This window comes from Lytechinus pictus, chromosome 3 (genome assembly GCF_037042905.1).
Source record: "Lytechinus pictus isolate F3 Inbred chromosome 3, Lp3.0, whole genome shotgun sequence".
Classification (NCBI taxonomy): Eukaryota; Metazoa; Echinodermata; class Echinoidea; order Temnopleuroida; family Toxopneustidae; genus Lytechinus; species Lytechinus pictus.
The window spans coordinates 43,541,473-43,564,986 of NC_087247.1; the positions used below are offsets into that span (position 1 = coordinate 43,541,473).

The 23,514-nt window shown below is 34.7% G+C and overlaps 2 protein-coding genes across 4 annotated transcripts in view; one reads left to right on the plus strand and one right to left on the minus strand.

Moving 5' to 3' along the window:
- Positions 1–2,451: 2,451 nt before the first annotated feature.
- LOC129257177 (RNA polymerase-associated protein LEO1-like) lies at positions 2,452–19,034 on the plus strand. The gene is made up of 14 exons (XM_064095982.1): positions 2,452–2,518; positions 4,569–4,808; positions 6,556–6,720; positions 7,974–8,402; positions 8,756–8,869; positions 9,207–9,316; positions 10,137–10,360; positions 13,684–13,774; positions 14,473–14,570; positions 14,886–15,020; positions 15,573–15,708; positions 16,373–16,565; positions 16,993–17,087; positions 17,654–19,034. Exons 1-14 carry the CDS (start codon positions 2,452–2,454, stop codon positions 17,774–17,776), a joined length of 2,220 nt encoding a protein of 739 aa, XP_063952052.1. The 3' UTR covers positions 17,777–19,034.
- Positions 19,035–19,360: 326 nt separating this feature from the next.
- Positions 19,361–23,514, minus strand: part of LOC129257176 (WD repeat-containing protein 49-like) — a 32,369-nt gene continuing 28,215 nt past the window's right edge. For all 3 annotated transcript variants that reach the window (XM_064097137.1, XM_064097136.1, XM_064097134.1), the window contains one exon: positions 19,361–23,481. In XM_064097137.1, the coding sequence (XP_063953207.1) occupies positions 23,204–23,481 (278 nt within the window). In that variant the 3' untranslated portion in view covers positions 19,361–23,203. The remainder of the gene's footprint in view (positions 23,482–23,514) is intronic.

A 23,514-nucleotide genomic window follows, 5' to 3' on the forward strand; every position in this document is an offset into this window, starting at 1 on the left:
TAACAGAAAAAATGAACGAAATAAGGAAGGAAATTTAAAGAAATGAGAGATTCAAAAGATTGAAAAGAAAAGGAAAGATAGGCAGAAAGAAAGAAAACAGTAAGGAAGAAAGCTCAGACTATCCAGTCATAAATAAAGAAGAAAATTGATCAATTTCCTTGGCAAAAAAAAAATTGTTACGAAAGAAACCACGTTTAACAACATACACACAAATGCATATGTGGGACTGTCAAACAATGTATTTCAGTGTGTGCGATACTAGACGATCATTCGAAACCCGATCTTTTTGAAGCATAACAGAAGTGAAAATTTCTCCTTTTACTGCTTACAAATGATAGAGCTACCCCAATTTTTAGGAAATGTGGACATTACAAGAGTTTTCATTAGTAAGAAATGTGAAGTTTGACAGTTCTGTGGGAGATTTCTTCTAGAGCAAACTTCGTTCGTGCAGCACCGTTGAAACCATGGGCTGCGTGGACTAGGCGCTAACTAGCTAGGTATGCTAGACTGCCATTGATTCTGTGTGTGTGTGTACGTGTCTGAGCTGTGTGTTTATTGCAGAAAATGGCGCAAATTTTGCAATTCGAATCATGCATGACTTGTAAACTTTTTTGAAAGAAATTAAAGATATGGCTTTTTTTTCTCTCTTTTTCTTTTCTATATTTTTGATGGTGAAATATGGGGAATCTTTCTAAAATATAATTTCTATATGAGAATTTTGCTTGCCCGATTTGGGCAATTAGTTTTTGTCTTTGCTTCAAAACGCTTGCCCGACTCTAACTTTTACTTGCCCCAGGCAATCGGGCAAGCGCTTATGTCGCACCCTGGGAGGGGGGGGGCTGAGCCAAAAGTGTGGGGGGGCTGACCATGCAAAAAATCACAATCGTATTGGTCATTTTTACATTTATGTACATGTTTTTGGTAAAAAAAAGTGGAGGGGGGCTGAAACTCCCTCCCCCCCGCTTCCGCGGCCCCTGCAATACATTGTGCTCACTCAACTATGAACATACAATATCAAAATTGTGTGTGGAGTGGCTAAATGATGGATAGTAAAACGTAAAACAGCATAACACCATAAAATTCACCCAAAAAGAACTTTTGCCCAACTTTGTATTTGCACAATCTGAAAAACAACTCTTGTGACTTTCAAAAATTGTCACTTTTAATTCAATCTTTAATTACTCATGCATGACTCAACTGATCAATCTCATTTTTCCCCAGGAGTTGCTTAATGAGTGTAGAAAACCACCTACGAAATATCATATCTCACAATAATTCCGTTCAAAAGTTACAGCAATTTGATTTAGGGGGACTTACTTTTTTGATGTGTATATATGATGGGGTGACCATAATTTGCTTACATTTTAAGAATTATCATGAAGTTGATTTTTAATTAAAAAATTATCCTAGTTCTCGCAAAATTTTTTAAAAATCATGATAAATACCAGACGGAAGTCAAGATCCCAAAGTCAAATTTGCTTGACGGAATTTAGACCAAAAGCTTCGGACTCTGTTTTATTGGTTGTTCCGCTGAACTCCTTTGGCTCCACTCACCAATGACAGAGACTGAAGCTCTAACTCAATCTGTACAGGGACTCAATGCCATATGTTTATGTATAAAATTCGGATAAACCAGGGAAATAAAGTTGCGCGACAGCCGAAGTAAGTCACTGTTTGTCCTTTTAAGTTTATTTTCCCCGTTTTGGTGCATTTCAGGCCAAAACGGAATAATAATCTTTATTTTGGTCCCGTTCTTTTCATATATTTTTATGAACTAAAGAGAAAAATCGATGAGCTCCATTGCATTTTTAAACCCGTAATGGCGGCTTCCCGATCACGAGCCGTCTGCGTACGAGGAGAAAAAAAGAAGGTTAAAAAACTCCTCGAAGCAGATGGCTGCCAGCTGTCTAGATGGAATTATAAAGTAGGTCAACTGGTCAAGGGTTTCGTTGGTATTGCGATCTAAAAATTCAATGGCTATCAACTAGTGCGCTCTCTGCTGAAAATGTGTTATAAAAAAGTGTGACCTTAATTTGCACATGATTGTTTTGCAAAGCTTCAGAAACAAATTCAAGCAGACAAAGGTAAGATAATTATATCAGATGGAGGATAAAATACCATAAACTCGATTGGTATCAGTTTACTTACTTATTTGGAGACCTCTGCTTGCAAACTAGCGATTTCTTGATGCTAGTTGAGAAGATACTGGGTAATTTTGGGTCGCTTTTTCTGTTTGTGATATCAGTTTTTCAAGATATTAATTAGATATAGATCTAGAGATATTCGACTGGGTATAGGTAAAATGGGTAAAGCGCAAATTAAGGTCACACCATCATAGAAAATAATTTATAAATGGCTGAACAAATTAGACCGATGACTCATTTTGTTAGTTGTTCATGGCACGTATAAGATGGGGGCCGGACAGCCCAACCCGCTGCCCTGGCCAACTCAATGAGTCGACCAAGTCGAGTTTTCCAGACACCAGGGCCAGGCTGGTTCGTCCATACCTCAGGCGAGGGTTCGTATAGGCTCCACTACACTTCACTACCGCTACCCTCCGCTCCAACTATCTGAACTTTATGGTATCAAAGCCAACATATGAAGACCTAAACATCCAATCAGCTTACTCTACAGTTACTAAACTTACCATCGGACACAGACTCACTCCTTGCCCTTTCTTGAAAACATCTAAAAATCAGTGATTTTGAGCAGGTTCTCGATTCATCACACGTATTAAATTCTCTGCTGAATCAAAAATGGCGAAGGCAAATTGCGCATGCGCGGAGGTCTGCAGCAATTTGTACCTAAAATTGCTTCAAATAATTCATGCACCCAACTTGTATTATGGTGTACATTTACCAAAGTCCTGGGTTGCGAATAAAAACAGAAATGACCAACCCATATATGCGGTATTGTCACCTATGAGATCCATACATGTTAATGTTTGGACCTCATTGGTATTAGGAGTGGTCCAGGGTTGGCTCCGGTTCGCACAACTCGACCGCTTGAGCCTTGAATTCTTCTTCAAAATTTAATGAAATGAGTTTTCCAACTTTGCTTCAAAAGTATTTTTCTGCATAATCTATGTTTCTACAATATATTCTTGACAGATGAGAGCTCAAAATCATAAAAATGTCAAATTTTCTGTCAAGAATCTTGAGAATTGTAGAAACTAGATTAGGTAGGACAAAAAAAAACGAAACAGCATTTCTACTACAAAACATGACCCTAATATATTCTTTATTAGCATTATTATCACAGACATTGCTCAAAACTTACTTCAAAATTTCCTAAATAGTGAAAAATAAGGCTTAAATTCTCCATAAAATGTGCCTGGAAATGCATGTATTGGTCCATCCCTATGGGCTATACTGTGTGGGCTAGTGGCTAAAAATAGGCATTTTAAAGTCTTTATGCTGAAGTACACTCCTCTGTGAGGAGCCGTGGAAATATGTCACATTGATAGATAATCAACTTGGCTGCCAGAAAATGTGAAGATGTCGCTACATTTAACTACATTGTGCAATATAGAAAGAAAATTTGAGGCCAACTCACCTATTGACTTTTTGGACACATGTGTACAGCACATATCTAGTGCCATTGCCTACCCTAACTAGATCTAACGTTAGTAATAGCCATAGATTATGCCAAAAATATGCTTTTGAAGCAATGCATGGGCGTAGGGGAGGGGGGCTTGGATTTTTCATGACTAAGAAAAAAAAAGAGAAGAGGAAAGACACAAGGGTGAAATATATTTTTTCCGAACATGTCAAAATCTATCACAAACTTTGATTTTTTAAATAGAATGTCAAAATTTTTGCCTGCTCTAAAAAGAATGGACACTTTGCCGACTTCGCGTAATGCTTTGGATCGATATGAGTATGGACTGGGCTCAGGACTTTTTGTACTGGAATGGCTAGGCGACCTGAAAGCGCATCAGGCAAGGTTGTTACGTGACTAACTTCTGGTGCAAGTGCAGCAGTTCCCAGTCAAGCCTCTGCTTTTGCTGAGACACTGTTATGCCTAGAATAGTCCCCAGTTACCAATCGAGCTCCTCTTTTTTGTATAGCTTCAATTTGATTTGTTAGTGTTTGCGTATGTGGGTCCCAGACAGTTGAGCAATAGTCTAGGGTCTATCTGACCATTGTCTTTGATCTTCTTGGCACAGTCGAAGAGATTCCTGCATAAAAACCTAGAGATCTGTTAGCTTTTACACATACTTTGCTGATATGTGCATTCCAGGTCAGGTCATTTGAAATATTGTCACCTAAATATGTGTGAGACTCTGAAAGAGGGGAATCAGAGTGTGTACTGATATTTAACTGGATTTCTAGAGTGGGTTATGTGCAGTACATGACATTTCTTTGCATTGAAATCCATCTGCCATTTTGTCTGCCAAACTACAAGTCTGTCAAGGTCATTCTGCACCTTGTGTGCATCTTCCAAGTGAGACACTTGGTCATAGATTATGCAGTCATCAGCAAACAAACGACTAGGCCCTAGACCAATTTTAGAAAAGTACAGTCGAAAGCCCAAGATTAAATTCCCTTGTTAACATTTTTATTCAGGATCTGACAATGAAGAGGAGGAATTTGGGTCTGAAGAAGAAGAACATGTAGCAGCTGGGTCAGGCAGTGAAGGAGAGGTCCAATCTGAAGAGGATGAGGGACATGGGGAGATGGAAGAAGAAATGGAGGAAATAGAACATGAAGAAGAAGAAGTAGATGAAGGAGAGATATTAGAAGAGGAAGAAGAGATTCAATCTCCAGATGAAGCTCAGCAAGAACAAGAGGGAGAACAAGAAGAGTGTAAGTAGGCATTGTTATAAGTGCTTGTAATATGATTCTTTTCAAAGTACGAAATCACATTTTGAAAAAAATTAGTCATTGTTTTGAGATGTTCCTGCGTAAAAAAAGATTCAAAAGTTAGTAGGCGCCGCTTTTCCGACGAAGGCGTCGTCAACATTGAAATCTTAACCTTGGTTAAGTTTTTGAAATGTCATCATAACTTAGAAAGTATATGGACCTAGTTCATGAAACTTGGACCTAAGGGTAATGAAGTATTACTAAACATCCTGTCTGAGTTTCAGGTCACATGACCGAGGTCAAAGGTAATTTAGGGTCAATGAACTTAGACCATGTTGGGGGAATCAATATCGAAATCTTAACCAAGGTTAAGTTTTTGAAATGTTGTCATAACTTCAAAAGTATATGGACCTACTTCATAAAACTTAGACATAAGAGTAGTAGTGTATCACTGAATATCCTGCCTGAGTTTCACGTCTCATGATCAAGGTCAAAGGTCACTTAGGGTCAACAAACTTTGGCCATGTTGGGGTTATTCGAGGAATTGTCCTCATGACTTTAGAAGTTTATGGATCTAGTTTATGAAACTTGGACATAAAAGCAACCATGTATTTCTGAATATCATGCGCAAGTTTCAGGTCACATGACCAAGGCCAAAGGTCAATTAGGGTCAATGAACTTTGGCCATATTGGGGGTATTTGAGGAATTGTCATAACTTTGACATTTTATGGATCTAGTTCATGAAACTTGGACATAAGAGCAATCAAGTTTTCTTGAACATCCTGTGGTAAATTCAGGTCACATGATCAAGGTCAAAGGTCATTTAGGGTCAGCAAACTTTGGTAATGTCAGGGGTATTTGCGGAATTTTCATAACTTTAAAAGTCTATGGATTTAGTTCATGAAACTTGGATATAAGAGCAGCAATGTATCCCTGAATACCCTGTGTGTGTTTCAGGAACATGGCCAAAATCATAGGTCATTTAAAGGTCAATGAACTCTGGCCGTGTTGGGAGTATGTGTTGATTTGGCATTATAACTTAAGAATTTTATGGTACTTGCTCATGAGACATCGACATAAGGGTAATCAAGTATGAATGATTGTTTTGCACATGTCTTAGGTCACATGATCATGGTCAAAGGTAATTTTGGGTCAATGGACATATTTTATTATCAGTGTTTTCTTCTGTGAATAATTATTCATTAGCTGTTTTTCAAAGGAAGCACTGCTGCTATATCAAATTGCGTAATGCAGGCAAGACTGCCAGAGGCGTTCCACTTGTTTAGGTTTTACTGCAGTTTTAGACATTCAATACAGTCTAGTAGTAGTATTTTCTGTTGATGTAGACATACAAACTATATGATTTTCTGGAATGTACATTTTTGCTCTCATTCCTTGAACAATATCAAAAGCTGATTTTTAACATATTTTGAAAGGGATAGATCTGTTCCATTGAATAAGTTCAGCCATTGAAATTAAAAAAAAAGGGAAATAATTATACACCAGCTTTGACAACTTTCATTATAAATATGAAATAAATTGAGAGAACAATTTTTGTGAAGCTTAACCTATTTTCCCAATGCTGTTGTACACTTTTAACAGACACATTTTTTTTCACCTTGACAACATTTCAAAAAGGTAGGATAGTCTGGAGGAATTTTTATTTAAGCTACTCAAGTATTCTCTCATTTCATTTCACATGTATAAATTGCAAGTATTCATCAATTATAGCTGAAAATTGCTTCACAGATGAAGAATATGAATCAGAGCAAGAGGCTGTTTCAGAGCAAGAAGAAGCAGAGGGAGAAGAAGCAGGGGAAGAAGAAGCAGGGGAAGAAGAAGCAGGGAAAGAAGAAGCAGGGGAAGAAGATGGCCACTATGAAGCTGAAGAACATGAGAGGGAAGAATATGAAGGTATTTGATAACTGGCTTATTCTTTGATTTGAATGTCATTTATTTTCGTTAACTTATTCATTTTATGTTAAAGTCATTCACCCAACACAAAGTGGACCCTAATCGTATAACCCTGGTTTTTTTAAGTGTTCTCAATTCCTTTCTTTTATTACTTCAATGATTTCATTTCCTTTCATGATGATTTTTGGTTATAAAGAGTAGGCCTACCCAGTCAGACGGCAAGCCCTGAAAAAGTAGCTTCTTTTATCTAAGTGATATTCATGACCAGAGGGTTTTTGCATTGTTAATGAGCTTGGTGCGGACGAAAACACCTCTTTTTATTTGGCCATTGCTGCTCTAAATATTGACCAAATTACCTGTTTTTGGTATCTTTATAAAGAAGAAAAGTCATTCTTTCAGGTCATGTGTTTGGATTTTTTAAAAGATTGTGTAATATAGGTGAAACCTTTGATCTAAACCATGAAAGAAAATAATTATTTTCATGCAACAAAAGTTGTTATTTTATAACTTAATTTCTGTTTGAGCCCAAATGATTTTTATATCATGATAAAGCTGAAGATCTAAGCTTTAATATGATATAAGTTTTATAAGAAGAGGTATTTTAGATGGGTCAGCAGTCAGTTTTTCATAGGCCAAGTACATTTAGCAGCTAAAAAACAAGAATACTGCACTCTGATTGGTCACAGAGACCACACACCCACGCAAATTCCAATGTTCCCCACATTGGGCGTCTGCAAGGTCACACTCACCATGTGGTAATCTCTTCAAATTACCTGTGCCTGTTGTTTTGAAAACATTATTCAGCCAATCAGAACTCTGGATTTTATGTTACTCGGAAATTTCAGAAATCTCGTCTTGCATCTTGATGAAAAAAGCTGGCTGCTGACCCATCTAAAAGATGCCACATATCAAGAATGACATTGTAAGAAAGTATAGAGTTTGAGCTTTCTGATGATATAAATAATGTTTGTGCCTAAAACAAAAAATTGAAAACAGAGGAAGAAAATTCTGTTTGAGGCATCTTTTCAGGTCAAAATTTCACTTATTTATTAAAATATTTTATTCAAAAGAAATAACCAATATAAAAGAGTAACATTTAGTCTTTCCTATGGTACAAAAATAATCAATATTACTCAAGGAGAATTGTTATTAAAGGGGTTTTATAAAATAAATTGTATATATAACAGTTAGTGATATAGCCATATAACAAAGATTATAATTTGTTCCTCATTCCCTTGGTATTTTACCTTTAGAAGAAGAGCAGGAGGAAGGCGAGGTCCAGGAGGAGGAGGAAGAAGAAGGAGAATATGAAGAAATGGTGGATGGTGAAGGAGAGGAAGGAGAAGAGATGTTAGAAGAGGAGGAAGAGGGGGGAGAGGAGCATGAAGAAAGAGAAGAAGGGTCGGAACAGGAAGTTGAGGAGCAGCAAGAAGAAGATGAAGAAGAGATGGAAGCTGAGGACAATGAAGGCAGGCAGTCTATGGATGAGGAAGCACACTTTCATGGAGAAGGTGAAGAGGAAGGTGTTCAATCACAGGAGGTATCAGAGAGAGAAGATGATGAAGATGGGGATAGACTAGTCATCAGTCAAGATGAAGAGGAAGAAGATGATGGAGAAAGAGAGCAGGAGCACAGGGATGAAGAAGAAGAAGAGACCGCAAGGCAACGGGATTCAGATGATGGTAATATTTTGGACCTCGTTTCTCTGAATATTTTTTTCATTGTGTTTCAATAATTAGCTAAATTCTTTTCATCCTTTTCATCATTTGTTTGTGATTAGGGTTTTGGACACCAGTATGATTCAGGAAGCACTTGGTAGAGAGCAAATCTTGAGTGAAAATGTTCATTAATTAAAATGCCTTTATATAAGTACTATAAAATATTAATTACAGTATGTGTTTTGTTTAAAAAAAAATTTGCATAAATTTCTTTACTCGATAACGAATGGTCACTTGTGGTGGTATTGAATTGACACAGTTTAGATGAGCATTCATCGAGACGATCATTGAAGTATCTGTTTGAATCCTTGTTTTAGGGAGTGACAGTGACGACAACATAGGTAGGAAACCAAAGAAGAAGGTTGTGGTTGGCAGTGATGATGAAGATGCTGAACAAGCAAAGGATTCTGATGATGAAAATGCACCAGGTGGTATGTTATAATTTCTTCATTTCTGAATATACATTTCAGCCTTAATTGATTTTTAAGTGAAAATAAAAATATCAAAGATGAAGATTTTGCCAGTACAGTGGTGGCTTGTCAATTTCAGATATCCATACAGTCCTACTCTTAAATGGATACAATTTTGAAATTCCCTACACTTGTGTGCTTTCTCAGTCTAAATAATCTTTCTTGCAACACCCAGTTAGTTTTTTACTTGTAATATATTTTTTTGTAGCTGGTAAAGAGAAATTGACAAGATCTAGATTTTACCTACATTGTTTTGCAATTAATATCCTGATAATTTGATTTCTTTTATTGATAACAGTTGAAGCAACTCAAGAAGATTTATTTGGTGAGTTGTCTGATGATGATGATGACGACAACCTTGATGATATTGTAGATCAGCTTGGGGATACGCAACGTGACTCTGATGATGTAAGTCTTTTTTGTATGTTTCTAATATGAGCCAATTCCACATAAAAAACATGGTAAGCTCACTTCATAATCATGATGGTCCAAAATACTGAATTCCTATTGTTGGATGAAGCTAATACAGATAAGATTTGGTATAATGCATGTTAAATGTTTGGAAGTTATTTTCATTCTGTGAAATGTGCACAGTTTTCTAACAATTTTGCAACCATGGTTGGATACTACATTTTCATGACTGAGCAAGAAAATTGTTAAAATAAGTTAGTTTGGACATTGGAACAGACATATTTTACTAAAATTTAGTATTAAAAGGCAAAAAGGAAGACAATAGTAACGCAGAAATAGGCTATCAAACTAAAAAAAATGTTTTCAAGACAATTACATTTCCAATGTTGATTTGCTCTAGAGCTTGTGTCTAATTTAAGTAGAGTCATCCCTTTCATCTTTTGTATTTGGGAATTCAAAAATATTACTACAAGGGGGACGGGTATTTCTGATAATATGAAATTTTCTGTGGAAGTTAGAGGAGTTCACATTGATCATGATTACAAAACTTAAACCATTTTAATTGAGGAAATTCATTCATTTCTTGAATATTTGTGAATACATGTATTACTAACTATTCGGGCCCTTTAAAACAACCTCAAAAACATACAATATTTATTTGAAGTAGAAACCCTCTTGTTCAGTCAAGCAAATCTGGAAGCATTTCATAATTTTATTAAAGTCATGTAGCAAATTTTTGAAAGTAGATTTCATAAATTTCACAATCTTCAATTGTAGAGAATCATGATTGTTTTGGTTAATTTGATTCAACCATTAGGAAGAGAAAGGAAGAGATGAAGATGAAGAACACGAAGACCGTGTCATCCGTGGAGCAGATATCAACGAGGATGGTGATCTCATCCAGAGAGATGACGATGAGGAGAAAGAACCAGAGGAGATACCAGAGACAAGGATTGAGGTAGAGCTGCCCAAACTGGGAGTGGACCTGGGAGAAGAGTATCACTTTGCAAAGCTTCCTAACTTTCTCAGTGTGGAAACAAGGTAAACAGCATCTTTGGTTAAGTGGTGAAGACTCAGGTCAAAGTCTTCATTTCATTAAGAGACAACAATACTCCCCTAAGATGGTTATAAAGCCCGTTTTTGGAAATAATTGATCTTTGGATGTGGCAGAATGTGAGAAGGGAGTATCAGTTTGCAAAGCTGCATTTTCAAAACAAGAAAAATACAGACCTGTGAGTATAGTGGTATTTTCTTTGACGGATGTTCAAGGTTCAAGTCTAAAATGTGGTTGAAAATTGGAAAGGTGTCCTGGCTCTATAAGCCACCAAAAATCTGTTTAGAAACGTAGGAGGGAAAGTGTTGTGGTGGGGTAGTTTGGCCAATTAATGGGGAACATCCTAGGTTGAGGTTCGGACCATGACCATTTGGAAATTACTTTAATTAGAATGAAGACTGTTCTAAGACTGTGTTATATTGCTTTTAATTTTTAGCTCATCCAGCTAGATGAGCTTATGCCGTGGCGTCCGTCGTCCGTCCACAATTTCAAAATGCTTCTTCTTCGTCATTTCATGTCCGATTTCAATTCTGTTTGCTTTATATGATAGCACTAGGTGGGGGATTCAAAACTTCTACACAGAATTTTGAAATTCATTAAATATGCTAATTTATGTGCATTTTTCAAAATTCACAAAAAAATGCTTCTTTATTTGTTGACCGATTTTGATTTTTTTTTTTTGCTTCCATCTGGTAGAGCTCTATGAGGTTCACCAAACTTCTACACAGAATTTTGAAATTTTGTCTAGAACAATTTTTATGCTAATTTATGAAAAATTAATTTATGCATATTTTTAAAAATTGACATAAAATGCTTCTTCTTTATTTGTTGACTGATTTTGATTTTTTTTCCATCTGGTAGAGCTTTGTGAGGTTCACCAAACTTGTACACAGAATTTTGAAATTTTGTGTAGAATATTATTTATGATAATTTATGCAAAATTCATAAATCACAGAAAATGCCTCATCTTCTTTTTTGTTGACCGAATTTCAAAATGCTCCTTTTTCTTCATTTCAAGTCCAATTGCAATTTTGTTTGCTTTGTATGATAGCATTAAGCTCGGGATTCCAAACTTCTACACACAATTTTGAAACTCATTAAATATGCTAATTTATGTACATTTTTTCAAAATTCACAAAAAATGCTTTATATGTTGACCGTTTTTGATTTTTTTTCCATCTGGTAGAGCTTCATGAGTTTTACCAAACTTCTGCACAGAGTTTTGAAATTTTGAGTGGAAAATTATTTATGCTAATTCATGCAAAATTTATTCATAATCACAAAAAATGCTTCTTCTTTATTTGTTGACCAATTTTTTTTTCATCCATCTGGTAGAGCTAACTGAGGGTCACCAAATTTCAACACAGAATTCTGAAATTTTGACTAGAAAATTATTTATGCTAATTTACGCAAAATTTATTCATAAATCACAAAAAATGCTTTTTCTCCTTCATTTGTTGATCAATTTTAATTTTGTTTCACTTATATGAAAGCTCTTGGTGGGGATACAAAATTTCAACACAGAATTTTGAAACTCATTTAATATGCTAATTAATGCATATATTTCAAAACTCACAAAAATACTTATTTGTTGACTGATTTTGTTTTTTTTGTTCCATCTGAGATCTTACATGAGGTTCACCAAGGTTCACCAAGGCACAGAGTTTTGAAATTTCGAGTGGAAAATTATTTATGCTAATTTATGCAAAATTTATTCATAATCACAAAAAATGCTTCTTCTTTATTTGTTGACCCATTTTTTTCTTCATCCATCTGGTAGAGCTAACTGAGGGTCACCAAATTTCAACACAGAATTCTGAAATTTTGACTAGAAAATTATTTATGCTAATTTACGCAAAATTTATTCATAAATCACAAAAAATGCTTTTTCTCCTTCATTTGTTGATCAGTTTTAATTTTGTTTCACTTATATGAAAGCTCTTGGTGGGGATACAAAATTTCAACACAGAATTTTGAAACTCATTTAATATGCTAATTAATGCATATATTTCAAAACTCACAAAAATACTTATTTGTTGACTGATTTTGTTTTTTTTTGTTCCATCTGAGATCTTACATGAGGTTCACCAAGGTTCACCAAGGCATAGAGTTTTGAAATTTCGAGTGGAAAATTATTTATGCTAATTTATGCAAAATTTATTCATAATCACAAAAAATGCTTCTTCTTTATTTGTTGACCCATTTTTTTCTTCATCCATCTGGTAGAGCTAACTGAGGGTCACCAAATTTCAACACAGAATTCTGAAATTTTGACTAGAAAATTATTTATGCTAATTTACGCAAAATTTATTCATAAATCACAAAAAATGCTTTTTCTCCTTCATTTGTTGATCAGTTTTAATTTTGTTTCACTTATATGAAAGCTCTTGGTGGGGATACAAAATTTCAACACAGAATTTTGAAACTCATTTAATATGCTAATTAATGCATATATTTCAAAACTCACAAAAATACTTATTTGTTGACTGATTTTGTTTTTTTTTGTTCCATCTGAGATCTTACATGAGGTTCACCAAGGTTCACCAAGGCATAGAGTTTTGAAATTTCGAGTGGAAAATTATTTATGCTAATTTATGCAAAATTTATTCATAATCACAAAAAATGCTTCTTCTTTATTTGTTGACCTTTTTTTTTTCATCCATCTGGTAGAGCTAACTGAGGGTCACCAAATTTCAACACAGAATTCTGAAATTTTGACTAGAAAATTATTTATGCTAATTTACTCAATATTTATTCATAAATCACAAAAAATGCTTTTTCTCCTTATTTGTTGATCAATTTTAATTTTGTTTCCCTTATATGAAAGCTCTTGGTGGGGATACAAAATTTCAACACAGAATTTTGAAACTCATTTAATGTGCTAATTAATGCATATATTTCAAAACTCACAAAAATACTTATTTGTTGACTGATTTTGTTTTTTTTGTTCCATCTGAGATCTTACATGAGGTTCACCAAGGTTGTACACAGAATTTAGAAATTTTGACCAGAAAATTATTTATGCTAATTTATACAAAATTCATTCAGAAATCACAAAAATGCTTGTTCTATGTCATTTCTTCATCAATTTCAATTCTGTTTCCTCAATTTATGTCACCAATATAATTCACTACAGTGTCAACTGGGCTGAAAAAAAAAAATTGTGTTAAATTCCGTTGCGAGATGCCAGATGAGCTCCACATTATTGATGTGCTAGTTTGTGTTGTGTAATGGTTTTGAGAGGAGTTAATGCAGAGTCTTATATCTCATCTGACTCTCTTTTCCTTTTTGTATTTCTGTCTCTCTCCAGGCCATTTGACCCTCAGTTTTATGAGGATGAAGTCCATGCCGATGAAGATGAGGTTTTAGATGAAGAAGGAAGAACAAGGCTTAAACTTAAGGTATGACATTTGGTTCTTGTCTTGTCCCTCAGATGTGAAGGCGAGACTAAGGGATCCAAATATTTTCCGTCCATCCATCACAAACATTATGACACATAACTTTGAAACTATAAGTCACTTTTGAAACAAACTTGGGTTGTAGATGTACTTGGGAGACCTGCATGTTATGCTGCAGTCAGAGGTCACATGGTAAGGTGAAAGGTTATTTGAGGTCAATGTTAAAGTTTACGTGCAATCTCTTCCTTATGACAAATATTATGCCATCCCAGTTATTTCACAATGAACTTTAGATACAATGCTGTTGCGTGCCATCGCAAATTGTGATATTTCTGGTTGTGTAGGTTTAATAACTATTGATATTTCAGTGCAAAAGAAAATAATTGCTCTCCAACTGCTTTGATTTCTCATTGTAATTACAAAAGAAAAGCATAAACAAATTGAAACTTAATTTGTATGCAATCTTTCCCTTATGACGAATGTTATGCCATCCCAGTTATTTCACAATTAACTTTTTATACAATTCTGTTGCGTGCCATCGCAAATTGCGATATTTCTGGTTATTTCCATAAGTGGGCGAGGCACAACATCATCACAAGAACATATATTTTCAAAAAATCCATTCCATATTGCATGATAGGAAACTGGATTCAATATATGGTTCATTTATTAATGTTTTTAAAAATGTTTTAAAAAATCAGGTGGAGAATACAATCAGATGGAGAAAAGTTTTTGATGAGGAAGGAAATGAGATTGGCAAAGAGAGCAATGCAAGAATAGTCAGGTGGTCTGATGGAAGGTAAGTTAAATGTTCAATCAAACCTGTTTTAGTTAGCAGTATCTAATAAATCACCTGTCCAAAGATACCACATTTTGCCACAAGTTGTAATAAATAATGTATTTTGTATCTTGGAAACATGGAAATATCTTGATATTTAAGAAATTGATTAGTAATAATAACTCATTTCTATTCTGTTTTGTTTTCTACCATAAAACAGTTATGCCTTCAAAATAATACTGAAGTGAAGTAAAATTACACTTGTCTTGAAGTCAGAGAAATCACTGGGCTTGTTTTGATAAATTGATAAAATTTTGATATTTTCATCTTGGACAGTTTGTCTCTTCATCTTGGTCAAGAAGTATTTGATGTTTACAAGATGACCCAACAAGGCGACTTCAACCATTTCTTCATCCGTCAAGGCACTGGTCTTCAAGGACTAGCTGTATTCAGAACAAAGCTATCATTCAGGTAGATATGATAACAATCCCTATGGGTAATTGCTTTGTTTCCACCAGAAAAGTATCATCACAATGCAGTCATTGGATATCTAATAATCATCATTTTGTCATAGCCATAGATAAGACATTGCTACGTCATGTTAGATTGCCATGTCACTGTTTTATTTGATTTTTCTCAAGTCCAACATGCAAACATTTCAGTTTGTGGGTATGAAGGAATTGAACACAAAAGATGATAGACCAGTTCCAATAGAAGTATTGAATTTGAACAACATTCATTTGATTTAGAAATTACAAAATTGAAATTGTTTTATTGTTCTTTGTGCACTCAATGAACTCTGTTAATCTGTGCATTAATACAAGGAAAGAATGTGAAATTTGCTTTCTTCTTTCACCTTGGTCTATAAAGTAATTTCTTTCCTCTAGAAAACAATTTCCAGCTTCTATCATATTTCTACAGAAAATTGAAAGTATTGATTCATCCTATACATGCCTTAAATCTTCTTCTGATATTGAAATTCAGTTTGATTATACCTCCTTCCTCTTGTTTGTTGTTGTTTAGACCACACTCTACAGACAGTGCTACTCACAGGAAGATGACCCTATCCATGGCAGACCGATGCTCCAAGACTCAGAAGATCAAAGTGGTTCCCATTGCTGGTAAAGACCCAGAGGCACAGAGGGGTGAAATGATCAAGGTGAGTTCCTCAGAAGACTGACCTGACATGTGTTCCAGTGAGAAATACTGTTATCTTAAAATCTCAGAAGCTATAGGGGTAGATTAAAGGTCTAAATGGGAATTGATTTAGACAATTGTGTGGATTAGGATTGGGTTTTCAACTGAGCGATTCTTGTCAGGACATACATGTATATATGAAATTGTCTCAGGATTCATTGAAATCATTTACAGGAATGCCACTTTCTTTTGTAGTTTATTACATGAAATTATAATTATTCATATTTTGTCCTCCAAGAACTGAAAAAATTGGATTGACAACTGATTAAGTGTGTTTGATATTCATTGCTGCAGCTTATTTTAATATAAGGGAAACTTATCATGAACACTTTTGTAAAAATATGAAATGATTGTGATTCTATGTGATAACATAAGAAAAGTGAAAGTGGGGATGTGACATCATCAGCCCACCTAATGAATATTCATGACGATGTGCATATGACTGTTTTCACAAGATATTGCTAAGCTTTACAATTAAATAACCTTGTTATTTGTTATCAGATTTTGATGAAATTTTCAGCATTTTGCTCAGTGAATTTTTTACTCTATTTATTTAGATATATTTACCTTCAGCCCAAAGTACCCCTGTAAAGCATTTCTTGCTCAAACTTTGTGTGTTCCCACAGAGAGAGGAGGAGAGATTACGAGCATCACTGAGGAGACAGAATCAACAGAGAAGGATACGAGAGAGATCTCACCAGCGAGGTCTCAGTGCAGGCTACCTGGAGCCGGACAGAGAGGATGGTTTTGAGGAGGAAGATGATACAGCCATCAGTCTCTCAGCAATCAAAAAGAACTTCAAGAGCAGTCTTGCCAAAGGTAAGGAAGGGATCTACTAAATTTTAAGTAGAGCTGAATCTTAAAAATCATCCTTCTATAATTTCTGCAAGGGCTTGAATGAAAGCTCTCATAGCAGTCAATCTTCAAAGGATATTTTATTACCAAAAGACTTTTGATAGTCAAAGCCTTACAGCATACTCCAAAAAGGACAGAGGAAACAGTAGATCATAAACACCTTAGATCAGGTATCAGAATTTCAGGGGGAAAAGTAATCAAACAGAAATACAAAAAATAGGCTCGCCAATGCAGGACTACTTGAATGAAGATGTATAAAAATGATACATCTGAACATATAGATGAAATGGTGAAACTAGTACCAAGATGAACCCCGGTCTACCATCGATTTCGAATTGAATAGAATGGTGATAATAATGCAAAGATGATATTCCTTGTATCATTTTATTAGTTCAAGACCATGGCCTGTATTCATCAGATGAAGAGGAGGTCGACAGAGCAGAGAAGCTTTCTAGGGTCAAGGCACTTTACAGTGACAGCGATGAGGTAAGTTGAGTCCCCACAACATCAAAGCAGGCTGGTTTATCATTTTAAAAATGTTTAATTATTGTTTTGCATTAGTACTGTCTTTGAAATACTAACAAAATCAGAGAAACAAATATGAAAATTGCATATTTTTCACAAAGATAAATGAACAATTCTAGTTATTAGTTACATGCACCTGATTTCTGCTCCTCTTTCCCATGTTGCTTATTTATGAAATTATTGTATTTTTGGAAACATTAATGAAGACACTTTTCACATTATTTGTGATTGTAACACATTGAATGATCTCTTTATATCAAAGTACATTGGAAATTGTTGATGTATCAGGGAGAAAAAAATAACATGGTACTAATGAATGACTTTGATCACAAAAAAAAAGCAATTTTCTAAGAAAATAAAGCTAAAATTGAAGATACTCCTGCTGTGGTCATTATTTGTTGTTTTTATATGAATAGTAGTTTCTATACTGCATATCCCATCAACCAGATAATGCATAGATGTATATTGTACTGGGTTTTTTTTTCTGACAAAAATAACAACTCAATTAACCTTTTATTTTTTTCCAGGATTCCGATGAAGGCAAGAAGCGAAAAATAGACGACTCTGAGGATGAGGACCGGGATGAGGGGTCATCAACAAAGAAGAAGAAAAGGGTAGCAGTATTATCAGATGACGATGATAGCGACTGAGATACAGTGCATTAAAATTAAATAGAAAATAAGAACTAATTTTGTATACTTGAGCATTTTTCAGACGCTACTCCCGATGTGTATCGGAATCCTGCTTTCATGGACCTCACAGGGCAAGATGCGGTGTAATTCCCCTTCCAATCACTTGTAGTGTGACAACAGATTGAGGTGCTCAGTTTTCATTTTCAACCCTTCAGCCCAATGAAATATAAAACCATATCTTTTTCATCAAATTAATCTGATTATAACCATTGCTCATTTCATAGTACCATTATTTAATTTGTGTATTAAAGGGGAAGTCCAACTTGATTTAAGTTGTTTTTAATTACAGTTGGACAAAAAAAATCCATTGAAATATAAGAGTTTTTATTTTTGGAGATGCCACATGCAAGCAGCTGCCCAATATGTCATGTAATACAAATGTCATAATTTCCTGCTTTTTAATGTTGCAAGATGACTGAAAGTAACATTTTATTATAACCATGTATGACATAATGTGTCTGATGATACAGTGAGTGAACAGATCATAAATCATTTTCAAGTTTTAAAAGAATTACATTTTATGGCATTTATATCACAAGACACGGAGCAGCTTAAGCATCCAGGTGAACTTTTCATTTTCCTCAACAGTTTTAATTTCACAAGTCAAAATCTGACTGCCAATAGAAAATCTTTGTGTGATTTCTTTTCTCCAAAAATCCATCCCTTAACTGTGGATTCTGATTTTGGCTTCCTATTTTAGATAAGGCTATGTGTTAAGACCAGCTGTATGCTACACCCCCTGATAAACCATTTTGGAGAAAGAAGGGCATCCTGACCCTCGACCTTTGTGCTTGATCATAGAGCTGATTTTTATGCTTGATAGCATTGATTATAATGTGCAATGAAGTTTACAAATCATCTGTACAATCAATTGCCATGCTTTGTGATAACAGGTCCTGTTTATGAAGATATATCATCTTAAATGGGTTCCATGAAGAAATGGAGGCAGCTATGTGTCACATCAAAGTCATCATGCTCGAATTGTAAAGATATACGTTTCAAATTTTTATACCTGATTTACTCATACAAACTTTCAGGACAATTTATTTGAACTCACTTGTCGATATTAAAGAAATGTATCGTGACCTTTGTTATTTTCAAAAGAAATCAGGAGGAACACTGCATAAAAAAAACATCGGTTCTTCATAGTAATTTGAAATTGTGAACATTCTGTAAATATAATAATAAAATGTACAGTTTTACAAAAAAATGACAAGGTACAATGGTTTATTTGTTGGAGTGATTTTATTCAGTCATTTAAGTTGAAGATCTCTGAAAATAAAAAATAAAGACCTTTTTCGAATTTCTTAATAACACATTTTATTATAGAGGTACAAATAGATATTAAATTTGTATATTTACAGATAACCAAGCAATTTGAAAACATATACATGGATGGAAGTGTGGACGGATTACCTGTACAAAGTTTACACATAATTATAAACGGCAGGTTGTGTAGCACTCATATCCACAACATCGCCATTTTCAAGGTGTATAGACATACTTGAAGTACTACTCCTTTACAAATGTTGATTTTTGAAAGATAGACTCATACAAAGGACCCTTCTTGTAAGGAGTTCTAGACTGGTATGGTGTACTCCATGATGATGGTGAAATGTGGACACACAACATTACCAAGGTCCTTGGGACCAACAGAATCATTTTCTTTATAATTTTCAGCAGCAGCATCAGTGATCATCATTGAATTATATAACCCCTTTCTTGACTTGTCAAAATAGTTTCTACCCTTTAATGCAAAGTCAAGTTAAAACAAAAATAAGGACAACAAATATTGCTAATAACATTCAAAGGCTTTCATGTTATTTAAGGAAGATTATTGTAGAAATTTTGCCTGTAAAGAATAGCTATTTAGATGGCATCACTTTAAGAATATGACCAAACAGCAGCTGAAATACTTTAGCAAACAATTTTGTAGTCCCATACATGCATCTCTGAGTACTGCATATGTGACTTGTTAAAACCCTTTATTTTTGCTTATTTTGGTGATTGTAGAATCAATCTTACTACAGACACTTATTTGTAGGTGCATTGCAGTGTAATTAAAAATTCCCTTTATCACTTTAAAAAGTTTCACAAATATATATCTGAAATCCACAAATGAAATAATCTTCACCAGTTACAAGAAACATGTCGTATGAACACTACTGAAGTACATCTTTATGTGATAAACAGATATCACTGAGATGTATGTGGTGAGCTGTAGAAATGAGTTTGGAGCATTAAAGATGAGTTGCTTTGCTTATTACAATTGATTTTTCATGTGAGATGTGGATATTTCTTACAATGGTAATAATTTTAAAATACTTCAATGAATTTTCAGTTGTAATATGAAAGAAAGTGGCTGAAATACCCCATGAATTTGCAAGCAAGTATAGATGATGTTTACTAGTAAACTGATGAGAATATTTCAAGTAAAAAATAAACCAAGCGTAGCAATGCACGTGATTCACTCTTGGAAGCCACCAGTATTGGCCAAAAGAATTTAAATTAATCTAAAACTTACTTTTCTTTCATTATTTGGATAATCCACAAAAAACTCAATCAATACCTCTTTTACCACCTTCACATTACCAGGGCCCTGTCTTACAAAGAGTTGCGATTGACCCAATCAATCAAAACTATGGAGAGCCAGCAAAGTCAACATATAAAATGCATGTTTGTTCAAAAGATTTTCTCGATATGAATGTACATCCTTAAATTCATTGATTTCTTGACAATTTGGTGCATTCTCCTTTGTTTACAAGGTACATTTTGCAAATTTCCTGTAGAAAAAAATATGACATTGATTGGATCAATTGTAACGCTTTGTAAGGTGGGGCCCAGATTTCCAATTTGATCACATTTGTAATATATCTACATAAATATATAAAAAATAAACATACATCACTTACCTCTTGCATTAAATATTGATTGTCATTAGCTCAATACATACCCCCCAAGCTTTGATTACCTCACTACCATGGAGTTGTTCCGTCACTCTTACACGCTTAATGATATTTATTTTTAAATCAAATCTTTCTGCTCACGTATAATATTTTTCACCTTTTCATCAGATTGAGTTGGTATTAATACTGATCATAAAGTATCCACCTCAATCAAAACATTTTTCTAATTTATTATGATCTCCACATTGATACATTTCTTCTGATGATCACATTTGTTCCGAGAAATGTTTATTCAAAGTGTAAAATTCAGACAGCTTCCCCAGATTAATATTTATATGTAGCACAGATTGATCGTCATTCATTCATAAGTGCAATTTTCATGATAGCGGATAATGGACGTGTTAAGTTCATGATTTTCACTCAATTAAAACATTGGCTCTCCAAACTCTAACATGTTAATACATGCAGTAAGTCACAAAAAGTGTATCTTCCATAATTCTGAAATCATTAGAGTGTGCTTCCCAATATTCAAATTATTAAAGAGCATTTCTCATTCCATTACTAAATAACCATATGAGAGTAAGTTAAGGTAAGTTATAAAAAGTCTGAGTTATACATTGCCTCAGTTTTTTCTAATCCTGCATAAATAAAACCAAGGTGGTTCGAGGAAAACTCCAGTTATACATGTTTACAAAGCCCCTGATGCCTTTTTCATGAAGTTACCTAACCCAATAGGTAAAACGTCTGCCTGTTAAGGGTTAGAATCTTACCATTATAAAGATCAAAGTCCACAAAGTGGGTGAAAGTATTCCTCCCATTATGTAGACAAAATATTTATTACCATGAAAACACTCAACTCCATGGAAAGGAATCAAAGAATGATGTACATGAATTGGTGAGCCATCGTCTATTCTTCTCATGAAGCCATTGGACTTTCAATACAGAGTGCTGTTTCAAAAAGAGTTGCATGTGACTTACATGTGACAAGTCATTCTTACAAATCTCCAATGTGCACATGAATAATAAAACATGCTCTCATTGATGAATTGAATACATGGCATTATATGGTCACCCAGCATTATTTGTTCAATGCAGTAATGAAGTATTTGTCAAACGCAACTGCAAATTTAAGAGCAATCCTAAGTCACATGTAACTCTATGAAACACCTTCTATGAGTAGCACATTTGAAAGAGAATGCACTCTGGACTCCATAATAAGGATGGCCAATGTTAGATTGTTTCTTAATTCTAACAAGTGGAACGCCTCTGGCAGTCTCGCCTGCAATACGCGATTTAATATAGCAGCAGTGCTAACTTTGAAAACTACTATAAAATAATCATTAACAAAAACACCATTCATATAATGACATAATACCACGTTCATTGACCATAAATGACATTTGAACAGTGACTTAAGACTTGTTAACTACACCCATGTCCACATTTCATTCACTCTATCCATAAACTTACAAAGTTATGATGGCAATTCAACAATTACCCCAACATGGCCTAAGTTAATTGACCTTAACTGACCTTTGACCTTGGTTTTGTGACCTGAAACTCACAGGGGATGTTCAGTGATACTTGATTACTCTTATATCCCAAGTTTTATGAACTAGATCCATAAACTTTCAGAGTTAGGATGGTAATTCAACAAATACCCCCAACACAGCCAAAGTTCATTGACCTTTAATGACCTTTGACCATGGTCATGTGACCTGAAACTCATACAGGATGTTCAGTGATACTTGATTACTCTTATGTCCAAGTTTTATGAACTAGATCCATAAACTTTCAGAGTTAGGATGGTAATTTAACAAATACTCCCAACACTGCCAAAGTTCATTGACCTTAAATGACCATTGACCATGGTCATGTGACCTGAAACTTGCACAGGATATTCAGTGGTACTTGACTAATCTAATGTCCAAGTTTCATGAACTAGATCCATAAATTTTCAAAGTTATGATAGTAATTCAACAAATACATCCAACTTGACCAAAGTTCATTGACCCTAAATGACCTTTGACCTTAGTCACGTGACCTGAAACTTGAGCAGGATGTTCACTAATACTTGATTAACCTTATGCCCAAGTTTCATGAACTAGGTCTATATACTTTCCAAGCTATGATGTCATTTCAAAAACTTAACCTTCGGTTAAGATTTTGAAAATAATTCTCCCAACATGGTCTAAGTTCATTGACCCTAAATGACATTTGACCTTGATCATGTGACCTGAAACTCAGGCAGAATATTCAGTAATACTTTAATAATCTTATGTCCAATTTCATGAACTAGGTCCATATACTTTCTAAGTTATAATGTCATTTTAAAAACTTAACCTTAGGTTAAGATTTGATGTTGACGCCGCCGCCGTCAGAAAAGCTGCGCCTTTAGTGTCGCTCTGCTATGCAGGCGAGACAAAAATGTTCAAAATTTATTCAGTATGTGTTCTAAAAGAAGCAAGAGCATATTCCCTCAAGTTGCGTTCCCGTTGTTCTGGTTCTGGGCTTGCTTCTCAGCACTCCTCTTTCTTACAATCTCCTGGAGTGGGGATAGTCTGAATGGTCGTGGATTCTTCTGTCCAACACTGGTGGTAGAGGATAGTGCATTCCACACCCTGCTGCTACTTCTCTTGGTCTTTGAGTGGGAGTTCTGTCCCTCAAGGAGGTAGCGATGTCTTAGTTTCATCTCGGCTTCATGATCCAGGATGTACTTGGGGAAAAGGGAACGCTCATCAAATCTTTGCTTTAGTTCTGGTCAAATCAAGATAATACAAGAATATGAAA

Coding starts and splice junctions, on each gene's coding strand:
- LOC129257177 (XM_064095982.1), top strand. CDS start 2,452: ATGAGTCGACCAAGTCGAGTTTTCCAGACACCAGGGCCAGGCTGGTTC. Junction 6,721..7,973: donor TGAGAGGGAAGAATATGAAG/GTATTTGATAAC, acceptor TTTTACCTTTAG/AAGAAGAGCAGGAGGAAGGC. Junction 14,571..14,885: donor GTCAGGTGGTCTGATGGAAG/GTAAGTTAAATG, acceptor CATCTTGGACAG/TTTGTCTCTTCATCTTGGTC.